This window comes from Tiliqua scincoides, chromosome 1, assembly GCF_035046505.1.
Source record: "Tiliqua scincoides isolate rTilSci1 chromosome 1, rTilSci1.hap2, whole genome shotgun sequence".
Lineage (NCBI taxonomy): Eukaryota > Metazoa > Chordata > Lepidosauria > Squamata > Scincidae > Tiliqua > Tiliqua scincoides.
The window spans coordinates 80,925,646-80,943,349 of record NC_089821.1 but is presented as its reverse complement, the minus strand read 5'-3'; the positions used below and the strand labels follow the sequence as shown (position 1 = coordinate 80,943,349).

At 41.7% G+C, this 17,704-nt stretch overlaps 1 protein-coding gene across 1 annotated transcript in view; it reads right to left on the bottom strand.

Annotated features, from left to right (window-relative positions):
* Positions 1 to 17,704, bottom strand: part of LOC136645156 (kalirin) — a 250,046-nt gene that overhangs the window by 107,805 nt on the left and 124,537 nt on the right. The window contains exon 10 of the mRNA XM_066621402.1: positions 2,079 to 2,201. Coding sequence (XP_066477499.1) covers positions 2,079 to 2,201 — 123 coding nt within the window. The remainder of the gene's footprint in view (positions 1 to 2,078; positions 2,202 to 17,704) is intronic.

The following is a 17,704-nucleotide window of genomic DNA, read 5'->3' as shown; positions in this document are numbered from 1 at the left end:
CCAGCGGTAGCTCAGCACTGGCCAGTGCTGGGCTACCACCTGCGCTTGCGCAAACATGCCTTACGGCACATTTGCAACAGTGCACACCAGCACTGAGCCAGAGCACTGAGCTCAGGATTGGACTCCTGTGCAAGGAGTCACAGGTGGTTGCACCTGGTGGTTGCATGGACTAATGAGCAGCGGAGAGGTAAATGGGGGCGAGGGGGGAGGCGGGGGGGAGGTGTTCCGGGGAGGGGGTGGTGAGCAGAGGGCAGGTAGAGGGTGGGGAGGAGGTGTTAGGGGAGGGGGGGGAGAAGGAGGGGAGGGAGGGAGGCAGGACTGGTGGGATCCAAAGCCTCCGTGTCGGGCTTGCCACTCGACACGGAGGTACTTGATTCATGCCAGCCTTTAGGTTGGTGGTGAATCAATTAGCCGCATTGCAGGGCTACTCCGTTTACCCAGGGGAAGGGGACAAAAGTACCCTTCTCCCAAGGAGCTGCCAGCGGCTGCCCAAAGTGCGCATGATGTGGTGGCAGCCATTTTTGGTGCCGCCGCAGCATCGCACCCCGGGAAGTTCAGGATTGGGCTGTTGGACAGCAATGTGAGAGGACATCTTTGCCTGAGACCTTGAAGAGCCATTGTAGACTACAGATAATACTGGAGCAGAATTTGAACCCAATATAAGGCAGCTCTGTATGCTACAGTCACTCTTCTGAAAGGAAGGTTTTTTGAGAAAAATACAGTAAGAAACAATAAGTTAGGACCAATGGAGCTTCGAAAAATGATTGATTCTTAATTTTTTTTGGGGGGGAGGGGGTAATTTTACTAATCAAGAAAGAAAGCCCAGAGAAGTTCAATGTCTTTGTTATGGGAAGAGTCAATTAGGAAGAGACATACATGAGATTACTTGTGGTGTAAATGTCAAGGAAGGGATGAATTAATTATGACAGTAAAATGGAATATATAAGCAAGGCCAACACAAATAACGAAGTGATGGGATTACAGCCTGCATGACAGTCTCTTCAAGGACAGACTGGGGGGGATCTCAGTAATCTTTACCATATTGACTCACAGAGCTACAAAATGGCCCTGGAGAAGGGGAGCTATATAGTCAAATGGTTCCATTCTGAAAGTTCAGCCTCGTATCTTCTGGACACTGGAATTACTGGAGACTCTCACTAGTTGTGCCACATAGTACAAGGGAATTGTTAAAAGTGCCACATGGCTACCTCACGGGTGAAACTAGTGTTCTGCAAGTGCTGGCTGCTGGCAGTGCTAGCTGCCTTCCTGTGCAAGCCATCACTGTGCTGGCTGCCTGCTGGAGGAGGTAGGCTGACTTGGAAGTGAGTGGGGGAGGGAAGAATGGGGGCAGGGAGGAGGGAAACTGGGTGGGTAGGGAAGAGGAATGGGGAATGAGGAGGCTGCGGGAGGGGGTGAATCCAGCAGTGATGGCATGCGCCAGATCCTATCTTGCTTAGTAGCAGCTTACTTGCTCCCTTTTTCTCCTTACACCAGCAAAATCACTGGCAAATCCTCTTTCCCTTCCAAAGCCTCCCACTCCATCCAATCCCCTGCTGGATACAGCACACACCTTTTCGGCACAGCTACACGGGGAGGGGGAGGAGGATAGAATGTGGTCATCAGAGAAGTCTAACAAGATCAACAGAGAAGTGTTTCCCTCTCAGTTTCTAAATACAGGTAATGCACTAGGGCTGTTAAAGCTGTCTCTGTCACATAATCAGGCAAGAAGCCAGAATGAAAAGGATTGCAGAAGGACGTGTCATTCATGAATACCTAGAGCTCTTCTGCCACCATCTGTTTCAACCTCTTTCCCCAATAGGGAAGGTTGGACACCAGTCTAAAGCTAGGTTTCCCAGGCATTGACTCTTTGAATCTCCTCCAGAAGTTTTCCGTGGTCAATAACCCAAGAGAATAATAGCTGTCCCACCTCTGGATCCCCACACACAGTTTATGTCACATGTCTGAAAGCAAATTCCATGCATTCTCAAAGCTCTAAACACTCCAAAGTCCTGGAAACCACAACAGTTACAAAGATGCTCTTTCTCAATGCAATATCCTCAGATCTTTCTTTCTCTTACCTGTGCGACTTCTTCAAAATCATCATGTCTTTTCTGAAGAGCTCGGGCTCTGTGAAGGGACTTTCCGACTCCAGTATGTTTACTAAGAAAGGCCTCCCCATGATTTTCAATCCAGTCCAACACCTGGACAGAAAAGAATATCCCATTATATTCCATGACTGTTCAACACAAAACATCCAATTATCCATGGGTACCACTTCAAAATAACACCATTCCACATAAGTGGATTCAATAGTCTGAGGAGTGATTGGAGATTATCTACACTAACACTCAACAGTGTTCCAAGCCAAATCCAATCAGATCCAAAGTGAAATGCTTTTTTGCTGCTTACTGATAAATTGCCATTATTGAATAGCTGTTATGTGTTCATTTTCCATCATATATCACATGCATTTCTTGATGACCGCTCAATGTTTTGCAGCAGAAATGAATTTGCTCTAAATTGCTACAATTTAGAAAAAAAAGAAGAAAGTAAAACAAACACCACTATCATCATCTGGGAAAGATATTTATGTTGGTTATCCCTTCTTTTAAAGTCCTTGTGTAAAAAGAACCCCTGTCTTATATGTGCAATGAGTCACTCCATGTCAGCAATATGCCCCAAGACAGAACACCTAAAATAAATCTGAAATGACAAGGAAGGGATCAGTCTAAGTTAGGAAAATGGGTAGTGGGAAAGGGTTATCCAGACGTTAAATGTGAAAAAGCTGAGGGTCTTAAACCAAGTAAGACCACAAGACACCAGCCTTTCAAGTAACATCAGATTCCAATCTACCCACCGTAACTGATCGCAGTGCAAATGAAGTGGCAAACTTGATATTCGGTGGCTTGAAAGATTATCATTCCAAAATATATTAGCTGCACTGCAGCTGTCAAGTAGAAGAAGTATCTACTAAACAGTACTAGTTTTTATTTTACAACTGTCTATCAAAAACATCCATAAGGCCAAGTTTTAAAAAATTTCATACAGACATAAACACCACTGATTCAAGACCAGAGTAAGAACACAAAAAAGTGTAATATCAGCAGTCCACTAGAATGTTTTACACTGTAATTCAGGTCTCCCAGAATATTAACACCCTGCCTTCACTGTGTCCTCTAAAATACATATTCAAAATCAAATATAATATGTTCTTGCTAAAATTGAGAAAATTGCACTTTTGCAAATTTGCACTTGCTAAAATTGAGAAAATTGCACTTTTGAGAAAGTGCCTTCAACATACATGGTTGCAAGAAAATGAGTTCAAAATATATTTTTTTATACTTTTTCTTATATAAAGGGTAAATTTATAGACTACTCTTCTGGTCCATATTGGACAGAATTTAACTAAAATATACTAAAGATGTATATATTAATATGCACTTTAGTATTATTAAAATGTCAATATTAATTTTTTTAATGTGAGTAGCAGCACCAATTTCAAATGAACATGACAGGCAGCTATCCAAAAGCCCATCTGGAATAAATGTTCATTTATGCTTTTGAAAACTAGCAAAATGAACCCTGCAAGCCATCTTTAATAATGTGGGTGCCACAACTGGAAAGGCCCTGCTTCTGTATACACCAACCTTAGCTTTGAAGGATGGGGAACACAGAGTAGAACCTTACCTGACCATCAAAGCACATAGAAGGGGATATACAGAAAGCCCTTCCTGTGAAATGACACCTTTAGAATGTAAAGCAGGTTGCAAGTGCAACTGGGCATTGTAGGCACACAATTCCTTTCTACAGTGAACAAAAAGAGATGTAATTGGGAGTGACATCAGAAGCCAGCCAGGTTGAGAACTGGTCACAAGGGCCCATAAAAATAAATAAAATAAAATGCCCCAGAGCTCTTTGTTTTGAAGACTTCGTAACAAACATGGACAGGATTAAGCAATATGTATTTTTTAATAGAAGATCTACTGAAAACTACAATTTTTATGAACTTTGGCACCTTTCTTTGGTGGAAATAATATAACAACATTTGGTGATTTTATAACACAGCCAACAGAGATCTCAACAAGTTATGAACTACTACTTAATGCTAGGATAATATGGAGAAGAATTTTCAACCCAGTTTCTCCTTTAAGTGCCATTAACATATATCTGAGATACAGGCCTCTATTATTATTATTATTATTTTTAAGAATATGACAGGTAAAAGCTTTCTTTTGATGTTTCTTTGGTCTGGTATTTGTACATAGGTTGTAATAACATGAATGATTAAAGCATTGCTGGCTGGCTTTCCTGTTACTGAATGTATGAATACTTCCCTAAACATCTTCTCTCCTCATTGTGGAGTCTTTGCCTTTTCCATTACAATCCACACTAAACTAAAACTAGAAGTAGAAAAAGAGGACACGTTATTTGGAAGTTGTAGAATAAGTGTTCAGTATCCTAGAATACAGTACACTTATTCTAAGGATTTTTAAAGATAAAGCTTAAGATAGTTCCTCTTTTTTTTAGCAAATGAAATCATTGCCACCTATATATTAAGAATATTGTATGACTTTTTGTGTGTACTTTGAACAAAAGATACTTTGTGCACTCCAACACTCTAATTAGAAAACTTGGTTTGTAGCCAAAGTATCACCCCAATGTAACCTCTAGGCTAACTTTTCTGCAGATAGTGGCAAGTTAAGCAGTATATGACATCACTATTATGAAGATATGATATCTTCATTAGACATTCCAGTCAAGGTATGCTTGATAAACTTGTATTTCTGCTTTCAAGGATATGTTGTAAACTTTCATTCACTGGTAACCACATGAGAACACAGTGTAAAATGGCTGTTGAAAATTGGCCATCCTAATACGTCCCTCTCAACCTGAGCGTCTCTTAGCATCCTTGAGGACACATTTTGCACAAAAGATACTGGAAAGAATCTCTATTCATCTACAGGACCTTGGACATACAACTGAGTTGTTCTAATGGCAACCAGCAGAGGGTGCTTCTGGTACATAACGAATGCAGGGCTGAAGCAATTTATGAAGTTTCGGTTTTACTTTTGCACACAAAAGGGCATTCTATTTTTTATTAGTTTTGCACCATTAACACCACCTGCCCCCTTGAAATGTTCATCATTTTTCATTGGGGCTATAAAATCCCTAGTCAAGTCCTGAACGGACATGCCTGAAGAACTGCCACAGATCTTAGTCAACTGAAGTGGCTGTGCAGTCCTCAACACAAACCCAAAAAAGTTTTGGAAACAGATCTGCAACTTTGGCTAAAAAGCTATGCAGTCTTCAGGAAGTCCTACAGACTGAAAGGAACTGCCTGCCGAGCTTTTAGAGTGATGTAAGGCCAAAAGTTCTCCGTACTTCCTGCTTTTCTTTCACATTCCCCACCACTGCCATGTCATCGGTCGGTGTGATCTGAGGAAGTGCCAACATTCTTCAGTGAGAGTCAACCTCTTTCTGAAAAAAAGCTAGATATGTTCCTTGAAGAAAGATAAACAATTCAGCACTACCAAATCAACCTGTTCACAGACAGGAAGCACTACTACTCAGTGGTGGAACTGCTTCATTGCAACCTGGGGCAGGTCCACGATATGCCGCACCCCAGCATGCTGCCTTCCCTCCAGAGGATACTCACAGAGGCTCATGGAGCCTTGCACGATGTTCCACAGCAGTTATTTCTGGTTTCCCAATAGTGGGAGCAGCCTCAGAAGGCTTCTGAACTGTTGCCAAGTGCCACACAGAGCCTTGCCTGCCCGTGGAATGGCTTGGTTGGGCAGGCGGGGTGGTGCGGCTGGTGGAGGCAGAGGCAGCAGGGGCGTGGTGAGTGTGCAGGAATTGCAGCATCTGTGGAATTTGCCCCCCCCCCGCCAGCCCCAGGTCTACCACTGGTACTATTAGTATCAGTCACTGAACGGTTGAAAACACTGTCCAGTGAACATTAAGACAGGTAGCATAGTTGGGGGGCAAAATGGTAAGTACTGCAGGTGCCACAACGCGCTGTGTAAGTGCCCCCACCCACTCATTATGGAACACTGGAAGCCTCCCAATGTTTAAGGTTTAAACAAAACAAAAACAAGGAAGAAAAGAATGGGCTTCGCAAAACTGTGTAGCACAGTATAGGTTACATATGTAGAAGGATTTCTGTGCACAGTTCACACCCTTAGAAGGACATGAGTGTCAGAAACAGTAATGAGAGCAGAACAAATAAAAATAACACGGGCAGCACAATCCTATCCCTTCCCCCAGATGGCACAAGTTCCTTGTGCTGGCACCCAGCCATTGAAAACGTGCCATAAAGCACATCTGCGACTACTAGGGAGTAAGATAGGCTAGTGCACAAATGCATATTCAAGCACGGAGGCAGTAGGTTTGTGCCAGGTCAGGCAGACCGGCACAGGCACAGGGGGTGGGAGACGGCAGCAGGAGGGAGGAACAGAGGCAGGAAGGGAGCATTTCTGGGTGGGGGGAGGGCAGCCCGGGGGATGGGACTGGGATGGGGATGGGACAGGCTGTGTCAGTGCAGACCGGATCCCAACCCCTGTCCCCGGTATGAGCTGCATTACTTGGACCACTCGAATTTGCACTCACAAAATTGCAGGCATAGCTGATCCGAGTAGCCCCATAGGGATCCGAGATTCAAATAGCCCCACAGGGTTGCCTGGGGCGTTTCTCAGGGTAATGGGAAAGAAATCCCCTTACTCGGAGTTGTGTCCCAGTCTGCACCTAACCCATGCTGGGTGCAGCGCAGGTTAGGATTTGCACCCTTAGAGAGGAAAACAGAGGTTTACTAAATCCTAATCCAGCATAACAACCAATAATGCTTACCGAGTCCAATTTATTAATTAAAACAAAATTCCCCTTTTGTTATGTTAAAACCCATTGCTTGAAATAGATTTTCCCTTCCCTTTTCATTCCCATTTATCACAGCAGGGTAACATCAAATAATGATGTTTTGGAAGAAGAAAAAAGTCCTATACAAAAGAGCATATCTCTGGCTTTTTCTTCCATTACTAATATAACAAACAAAACTAAACTGGTCTTATTGGCACTTTTAAAATCACAGAGTGATTCTTGATTTGGTTTTCTGCATTAATTTTTTAAATTTAGAACAAAGCCAGAAGATCAACATTTCACATTATTTTCATTGGGAAAAATTAGACAGTCCAGGAATGATTTATGTGACAACACAAACAAGATCAGAATCTGACCAGAGATTAAGATCCATTACCTGGTTTTATACTGAATACCAAAGACAATCAGTCTCAGATTGTCAGCCATCAGCACTGCAAGACCCGTCTGCATATTTGATTTTTTGCTTGATCTCCCCAAAGTGGCAAGATGTGGGAGAAAGCACATCAAACTACTTTCTCTCAAGAATGACGTAGCCATGAGGCTGAAGTGCTTGCTTCAAGCACTGAGTGGGGGTGTGTGTGTGAATTGATAATGGGTGCCATTCACCCCATGTCTTCCCACCATTTTCAGATGCACAGCAATGACGCCACACATCATCACCAGACTTCTAGCAACATCAAGCTGTGTGGGGCTCAGCTTCCCAGAGCGACAAGCTGTGCAGCCATGTGACCACACAGATTAAAGGAAACAGTGCAAGCCACTCTAGTTGAACAGAGGAAATAATTTCCTCTGTTCAACTAAACAGCCGAGTACAATATCTAAGAAAGCATATTATTCCATTGCTAACGAATTTCATATTTTTGTCAAATTAGTAAGATGTTTAGGGCTCCTCTTTAAATAGCATGTTTGCATGTTACCAAAATTAGTAAGCACATTTCTTTGCATGGTGCTGAAACTGCCACATTACACTTTACACATTAGTAAGCACATTTACAAAAATGAAGTCTCTGACATAAGTATATCGGTGACTCTGCTCCTCTACATGGATTGCCTAAATTAATCACTGACCATGATCCTTAGCAGCAGAAGGTGATACAGGTGCTTGTTTGTGTGTGTATCATTCTGTTTACCTTTCTCAATGTTCAGGATACAGAAATGATAGCCCCATGCTTTGGAGAATCTGCAATGACAAGGAATCTCCAGCAATAAATAACATGCCTAGAACTACAAAGAAGTTAATCACTCCCACAATATATCATCATTATTGTTCAAAAGATGGTGCACAAGATGGCACTATTATATAATCTTAGCTGACCTCAGAGCAGTGATTTTCAACCTTTGTCCAGGCACACTGACAAGGTACTAACATTGTCAAGGCACACCATCAGTCTTTTGACTATTGACAAGGAACACTGTGCTATTGGTGGGGGGCTCACATCTCCCAATGGCCCTATTAATAAATAACCCTCCCTCAAACTCCCATGGCACACCTGCAGACCATTTGTGGCACACCAGTGTGCCATGGCACAGTGGTTGAAAATGGCCGCCTTAGAGACTCCAGGGGGACAGGAAGTGTTATTTTCATTATTCATTTATTTATCAATTTATACCCTGCTTCTCCCAAGTGAGTACCCAAAGATGCTTTACATATAGTTATACCCATATTAATACTAAGGAATTAGATCATTCAGAGAAAATGTAATTTAAATGATAGAGTCAAAATTTGCTTTAAAATAATTATTAAAAAGGAAGAAACTTAGGGCACAAACTGTCCAACTTTCCAGCACTGGTGCAGCTGCAATGCAGCCCCAAAGTAAGGGAACAATTGTTCCCATACCTTGATAAGGCCTCTGTGGCTGCCTCCCCACTAGTGGATGCAGCGCACACCCTGTTGGCACAGCTGCATCAGCTTTGGAAAACTGGATAGGATTGGGCCCCTAAATCCTTAGCCTGAGATCCTTGGTCTACATAAATAAAAGGAAGTCCTGCCTATGATTTTAAGATAGATTCCAACCAATAACCAAGTAGAACAAAAGTCTTTTAAGTAAGGCATAATAGTAAATAATAATAGGCACAATAGAAATGATCACTAGAAAAATGTAATCTAAGATCTTCACAGAAAATACCAGTACAGTGAACCTTCAGGTCATCCACGTCATCATCAATAAAACTTAGTTTAATGGACTAATGGGGGAAGAGGTGTTTGTTAATACCAAAAGTCCATTAAACCCATATAGGGTCCAATCCTACCCAACCTTCCAATACCAGTACAGCCGCAATGCAGCCCCGAGGTAAGAGAACAAACGTTCCTTTATGTTGAGGAGGGCTCCATGACTGTTCCCTCACTGCATGGCTGCATGAGTACTAGAAAGCTGGATAGGATTGGGCCCTTAAAGTGTCTGATAAATGCATTTATGACATTGCACGCACATATGTGCAAAACATACTTGACTAGTTTTCAAAGAAGCAGACAACACCCATTATTTCTGAATCTGTTAAATTGAGGTCCATTATATTCACATTATATTCAATTGAGGTCCATTATAAATTTGTTGAGGTACCCAACAAATTTAAACAGCTCAGATAATTCCCTGTGCAAAAGTAGGAAGGACAGTCTCTTATTGAGGGACTGTGGAAACTCAAATAACTGACAGGTAGCCAGTAACATCAGGGAAAAATACTACCTGCCGTATAGGCAGTTAAAAACAATTACACGCCAATCTACAGGATTCCTGTCCATTTTAGCAGAAGTTATGCACTTGCCAATACCAAATCTTTCACATTCAAACAGCTTCAACCTTAAGCAATGGCACTCGTTCATATTACAGCAGTGTTTCAACTTCCGAAGGAAATATTTGCACCTCTGAACAAATCTCATCCACTCAACACCATAATTCTGTGGAAGAGTCATCATCCCCAATCCTTCTCAGTATCTCCCTTTATGCTGGCCTTTTCTGGCTTTCAGGCAGCCCAATCCTAACTAACTCCCTGCACGATGGTGCAGCAGCACCAATGTGGCAACAGCCATATCTCTAGAGGAGTTTCAGTCTCTGGAGGCCTTCTCAGGGAAGCCTGTGCCAGGCTGCTGGGCCTACTGGGACCAGCTCTATAGCTACAGCAAGTCCACCTGCACCCAGGTCAGGGGAAACTTTACCCCAAGTTGCCCTCCAGCCAGTTGGCCTGCCTGCCCCAGCACAGGTTAGGATTGGGCTGCTTGAAGGTTAAACTACTGCAGGTTTGATCTCCCAATGTTTAGGATTTAAAAAAAAACAAAAACAAAACCCAACCAGCAACAGGAGATCCCAGTTTGCAGACATGGCAGGGTCACAACATGGGAAGAAGGGGATCAATGCTTTCCTGGTTCTAATCCCCAAATTCAAATTCTCCCTGAAGGTGGTATTTGCTGTGGAAGGGAAAAAATACTGTCTTTTGCCAAAGTGATTTTATTCCCCATCTGCAACTAACAGTATTATCAGGAATGGGAAAACTCTAGGTGAACCCAATAAGAACAGACAGAACTTTCTCTTACTTGTTGCATTTTAAGTACACAAGGATGCTACAAAGCTAACATTAGATACAGCCAGCTTTGAAATGGGAGGAGCACCCAGTTTTATGCATCTGCTGGTGCTCATCCAGATCCTTTCTGTATGAGAACCCAGACTGCCCAGGATCTGGTCTAATTGAAAATTAGACCTAGCCTGCTCTCAAGTCCAAAACACTACAGAAGCAACTTGGGAAGTCTGTTGTCCGTCATTAGAATCTGTGGAACCATCAGGAACTGTACAGTACACACATTAAGCAGTAGCATCGAACTGACACCAAATGGCTCTGCCATGCTTCAAATTCAGAGTCACTTCAGGCACAATGCTTTCTTCATGTAGGAAAGTCTCTACAGCAGACTTTAAACACGCAAGCACAACTGAATGGGATGGATTGTAACACTGAAATGTCTTCATTGATTCTGCCGTCTTCCGTTTGCCCTTCTTTCTCCACAGCAACTTCTCTAAAACAGATGCACAAACTTAATAACAAGTACTTATTTCTAGAAAGTCCAGGAGTTAATTCAGGAGCTATTAAGAATCATTTTCTAATCACATCTTGCTTACTCCCCCCCTCCCCCTGTGTGGAGATTTAGAAATGTACCTCCCGTATATAATCACCCTCTGATAAGAAAAGAACATGCAAACTGCTTTATCCTTGAAGGGAAAAGCAACCTTGCAGGCCTATCAATATTCTTTTGCTCTACACAACTAAATTAATGAACAAAATTAAGTGCAGAGGCAATTACAACTCCTAAACCATCTCCGTTTATCCTCTTGCCAACATTAAAGTCAGCATGCAGGTATGCTTTATGAGCTGGCAAGCCAACCAGCAACACTTTCACCTTTTGATACATTCTCTTTCTATTATAAAATAAAATTTATGAATTCAACAGCCCAATCCTATTAGGCTCTACAGCTGCCAGAACTAGTGGTTCAGCAGCGCCTTTACAGCTATTACAAATGGCACTCTAGCACTGTGCAAAACTGTACACTTCTGAAAAGCTGACAGAGAGACTGGAGCGATGTGCGATGGTGGCACAAGAAAGGCCTTCTGACTCAGATAGGTTAGTGGGAAGGGCATAATGGGATGAGGGAAGGAAGCAGGCTTCTCAGAGGTGGGGATGGCACCTAGTGTGGATGTCGCGCACTGGATGCTATACCCTACCTAGACTGCCGACACTGGATGCTATACCCTTCATTTGTCGCCTTGGACCTGCCCCAGCTAAAAACCTGGGGCAGGTCCAAGGAGACCCATTGGCAATCTGGAGGCTTAAGGAGGGGTAAAGAAAAATATTTTCCTTTGCTGCTCCCACGTCTCCCAATTTTCCACCCCAGCACAGCATTCAGTGCAGCCCATTTTAGTACATCTGCATGCTATAGTGGGGGAAAGGTTAGTATTAGGCTCTTAGAAACAGATTTCTCTTAGGCAGGGACAGGTGATTTGGAACCTCTTCTCTGCACTTTCAAAAATTGCTTCCAATTCCACCCCTCTTCCCCTTTACAGTGAGCATGAGCTCTTCTGTTTACAATGAGCACTACACCATTTCAAACAGAAGAAGCATGGACAGAGGAGGCTACATAGCATGCACTTTGTAAATAAAGGGAGGGGAGCAGAACTACCCTGATCATTCACCCGCCCACCCTCCAAGGGCACACATGAGCAGATGCAAGAGCGAGTGGCATCACCCACACTTGTTGCAGCAAGTGTGGAGGCATGTGTCACCCTTGACAAAAGCTGACCTAATAACATGTACAATCAGAATAATTTTGACCTCCTCAGTCTTTCGACTAAGACGGACCTAGCATATTTCTTTTTGATTATTTCCTACTTTGTTGATCAAGCAGTTAAAACTGAGCACTTAAGATGTCGCCAACTCTGCTATTAAAAAACATTTCAATAGAAGGCAGAAAAATGGAGATTACTTTTTTAAGTCCCCTGTAATCTCCAATCATTATTCCAGTTTTCAAAACATGTAATGTAATGAAATGTAAAAAGGGGAGGATATTCAAAACTGTGAGTTTTTTTTTGGGGGGGGGGGATAGCAGCATTGAATGGTGAATTCACTTCTTGTTCTTGTGAACTCACTTCAGCATTTCCACACTGTGTGGGTAGAAGAGCTATAAATAGCTGAATCTCTGAATGTTCTTGCAGTGAAAGGCAGAAAATGTGTTTTCTGCCTTGGCATATAATAGTCCTGTGCAGCCCTGAAAGGGAAAGGCAAGAGGTTGCTTTGCTTGCTGTCAATTCCTATATTCCCAGCTCAGGAAGCTGCAGCAAGTCAGTCAGTGGCATCACCCAAAGACTTGGTACTCTTTGTTCTATAAATGTGTCACATTCCCAGCTATTTTCTGTGCTCAGGCTCTTTTGCACATTTTTTGTTCTGAGATTGCAGACAACCAGATCTGTTTTCCACCCACTGGCCAAGATGCTAACCACAAATGTTCAAACAACACCAGTCACGTTCCTGCTAATAGTACACTTTTACATGAAGAATCAAACTATAGCTCTCAAGACAAACTATAGCTTTTCCTTTACAAAAAATGATAATGCAGCAGAACTTCAACCGATGTGACTTGCCACTATCCAAAACTCCTTCTTATTCAGTCACTATCAGCCAGCTACGATGTGGCCTACCACCTCAAAGGTGGATGCAGGGAGCTGGGGTGAAACAAATTGCTCAACTGAAAGCAAACGCCTTCAGATTGTGAGAACAGTCATGTGTAAGTGCAGTATACAGAATGGGAGTCACACAAGAAATTTTTCCAGTTCCATATTGCCTTTTGGCCTTTTCATAGTTATGAAGACAAATTCTTTTCAGTGAAATGAAATCAAATCAAAACCTTTATTGGCATATACTGTATATAAAAAACCCAAATAATGGTCCAAGAAAATTATCCACATCATACATTAATTAAACTCAGCTTCCGGCGACAATTCTTATATGAACATGGTGAAGAAATTTAGCCATATTAGTTGATACAGTCACATTCCTACCCATTAGTAATTGTATGACAATGTCCATTTCAGATCCATTAAGCGACACAAGCAAAGGGAGTAAATAGCGACTCCGTAAATCAGAATAGCAGATACAGCTTAATAGGATATGAGGGACTGTCTCAAGGAACCTGAGCCACAGCGACATGCTTTTCAGTCATTTTTCTCCCTGCTTCCATAAATGAATCTTAAAGATATGACCAGGGATCATGGGCCAGGGACCATGCTGACACCATGTCTATAAAAGATAGTAAATCAAAGTCTTATCTAAAAACAATCCACTTTATCTAAACGTTTTCTTCTCTAAGTTCCTTGGGGTGCAACTCTATACTTCAGAAATGCCAGTGTGAACACTGATGCCCTGGCACAATGACTGTCCCATCTTCATAACCCTAGTTTGACTGACACATGTACCACTGCACCAACATTAGTTGTCTTTGCATCAGAGGTACAGGTGAGCCCCTTGCTAGCAGTGCAGTGTGCCTTGTCAACTGCCAGAAAACTGATGGTGTTCATTAATTAACACCAGAACCAGGGGACATCCACTAAAACTGAGTGTTGGGAGAGTTAGGACAGATAAAAGAAATATTTCTTTACTCAGCTTGTGGTTGTTCTGTGGAACTCCTTGCCACAGGATGTGGTGATGGCATCTGGCCTGGATGCCTTTTAAAGATGATTGGACCAATCTATGGAGGAAAAGTTTATTATGGTTTACAAGAAATGATGTGATTGTGCAACCTCCTGGTTTTAGAAATGGGCTGTGTCAGAATGTCAGATGCAAGGGAAGGCACCAGGATGCAGGTCTCTTGTTATCTGGTGTGCTCCCTGGGGCATTTGGTGGGCCGCTGTGAGATACAGGAAGCTGGACTAGATGGGCCTATGGCCTGATCCAGTGGGGCTGTTCTTATGTTCTTAATAATTTTATTGCCTTATCAGACTGCTGTGAGATTTAAAAGGTTGAAAATTGCTAGTGTAGTGTATGTCAGCCTAAATTTGGTAGATTCTGTAGATTCTGTAGATTCTGTAGAATAGGAGGAGACTTACAGCCTGCCTGGAGTCATACATCAAAGAAAAGTGAAATTGATAGATTATTAAAAAAAATTCCTAAAAAAAGTACAGTATCACTGACATACTCCTCAATATGTAGATACTGAAAACTAATAAGGCCAATGATAACTCTGTAACCAGAGTTTCTTTAAAGCACAAAGAAGAGTATTCTGTTCTGATTAGCAACTCTAAGGAGAGAGAAAAGAACTACAGTTTCAGATTAATTTCAAATGGAAGTTCAGATCAAATGATGCAAGGGGACAGGGCACAGTTAAAGAATGAGCCCTATGGAATAACCCAAGGAAATATCATTATCATCAAAATGAAATTACTTTAAAACTGGGCCTTTTAGCATTATGCTGAACTGTATTTACACACCGCTGTTTGAAGCTTAGAGTAATTTTCATTAGTTTTCTTGCAGGCAGAGTATTTAAAGCTTATTAATAGCTCAGCCTGACATCACTAATCACCTATAAGGTATTTTTGGACCAATGCCTTGGTAGTCATTTCACTGGGCATATACGTTTTGAACAAGGGCTTTAAAAACACTTTCAGGAGTTTGTTGAACCACCCCACTCCCACTCCCCCACAGTATTCAGCAGATGAATCTTTCATTTGAGACAGAAGTTTTCAACTTATTGAAAAAGGGGGTGAAATTGCATCTGATGCTTATCACTGCATCAGTAAATACATCACTGATTCCTTCAGAAGTTCAGGCAAACAGTATCTTATATAATGACAGATGACAAATTAAAGTATCTACAATAAATATATTTTATATAAGGGCTCAATCCTAACAAACTTTCCAGCACTGGCCAGTGGGGCATGTGCTGCATCCTGCAGTTGGGGGGCAGTTACAGAGGCCTCCTCAAGCTATGGCAATGCTTGTTCCCTTACCCTGAAGTTGCATTGCCCTTACGTCCGTGCGGGAAAACAGGTTAGGAATGCGCCCTAACTCATTCACACACACACACACACACACACACACACACACACACACACACACACTTCTCTCTCTCTCACGCACATGCTCTTTCTCAGATGGTTGTGTCTTTACTTTGATGCAGGCACATTAGTTATTTGCTGGTGCTAGAATGGGAGACCTACACTGGGGGAGATAGCTTCCTTCACTGAAAGTATCAACAAACAAATCAGACTGGAATCAAACAGAACCCCGTTCTCACAAATTAATTAGCTTTAAATATGTTGCAAAGGTACGTAAAACAATAGCCTCCCATGAAAACTTTTCGGTAAGTGAGATCCCTTGTTAATCTTACTGAAAATCTAGACTACGCAAATCTCTGAAGATTCTGACCATGTAAAATAATGAAGTTTTGATTATGCCATTAGTGTGCGTGTCCACCAAAGGACCACTGGGTTTCTGTTTGTAATATTCCTGTGCTCTTATCTTAATCTCATAGCTCCCAAACTGTGAGCCATGGCTCCCTGGGAAGCCATGGAATGCTTCTGTAATGCTATGATTTCAATGTGGCTTTATGATATTTTTTGTGATGTACTGGGACCTATTTTTGAAATATGAGTATTTTAAATTGTGTTGATGGAGCCAGCATTGTTTTACACTGTGATTTATGCTTTGTAATCCTCCTAGAGGACACTGCCAGACAGTGCAGTAGATCAAATAAATAACATTAATAAATAAAAACATCTCGGGGGTAACTTCTGATAACATAGGGATAGCCTATGTTATCACACCACAAAAATAATTAGGGGCTGCCACTGTTCTGAGCTGTATGATACAAATATGCAAGTTATCAGAGATATTCCTGTTGCACCTGCATGATACACACAAACTAGAAGAACATATGGATCCATCTTCAATGATGGTATAATTCCTACTATATAGAAAATTGCATTGACATAAAAGAGTTGAAGCCACAGGCTGCAATTTGCAGCAGTATGCACAGATATATATGCACCATGACATTTATGTCTTTACAAAGGCATGCATATTTTATTGCAAGATTAGGGTGAACGTCTCAGAACTGAATCAATACAGTAATTGAAAACACAAACATCTGTCTCTGTATCCTGCAGAAACCAAGGATTTTTCCATGCCACTGTATTTAGAAAGGATTAAAGGCACATTTGCCAGGTCAGTTGAATCAATATTGGTTTCTGTGTTTCTTCTACATATTGGCTTAGAGCAATAACTCCCAAATGTAAAGATCTACTTGATAATGGAAGAGGAAGGGGAAAAGGGGAAGGAGGTGTTTCTCAGCAATGATACCTGAAGGAATGGTAGAGACAGCAGGCAATCTATAGGTAGGATAATATTTACAATGGTATATGCTTACTACAGTGCTTACTACAGTGTTCAAAGCGGTTCACAAACATTATATTGCTGCAATCCTTACTACAACCACCTTCCAATTTAGTGAATTTTATTATTCCTGTATTACAGGGTATAGATCTGAGACTGAGGATTATGGCTTAACTAGGGCCACCATGCCCTAGTTTCTGCCCATCGTGGCATATACACAACAGGGATCAAATGTGTACACCTGTGAGCTGGGCACAAATGGGTCAATAAAGAAGACCAAAAAAAATGTCTCCGTGAATTAAGCACGTGCAAAGGTAAAAACTAATTTGCTATGTAATTTATACTCTTGCAATAACTACCCATTATAATTAATTTCAAAAAAAAACAAACATATCTGTTCCATTAGAACAATATAATGCTCTATAGCAACATCCTTTAAAAGGCTCCCGCTTGAGTCACGTTTAGTTAATATTTTGATGCACTGCGAATTACCGACTACATCAAGGGCCTCATCAATGAAAGGACAGAAGCTTGATTGCATTTTCCTAATGAGAGAGATGGCTTCACAAGAGAAAAGCGATTTAGGACTTACTTAGCCTAAGGACAGGGTGAAATTAAAAGTTTCATCTTGATTGCCCCGAGTCTAGGTTTCTCAAAATAAGAACAGCTGAAGCAAGTATTCACAGCAAACAGTCAACATGAAAACTCCCTGAAACGTTTGTGGTCTGAACCTGGCTTTGAGCACTCATCCAAGAAAATGAAACACTGAAGTCTGATTGGAAAATCTGTTCGTGCTTGCTTTAAGTGTTCTACTTTGTACTGCTAGGAGGAGACAAGCCAAAGAAGATTGCGTGACTCACAGGTTTACCAGTATATGCCACACTGCTTTTTTTTAAAAAGGATCCAAGTTATAGAGGCAACTCTATAATTAAAAGTTAAACACCAGCAGCCCAATACTGAGCTGCC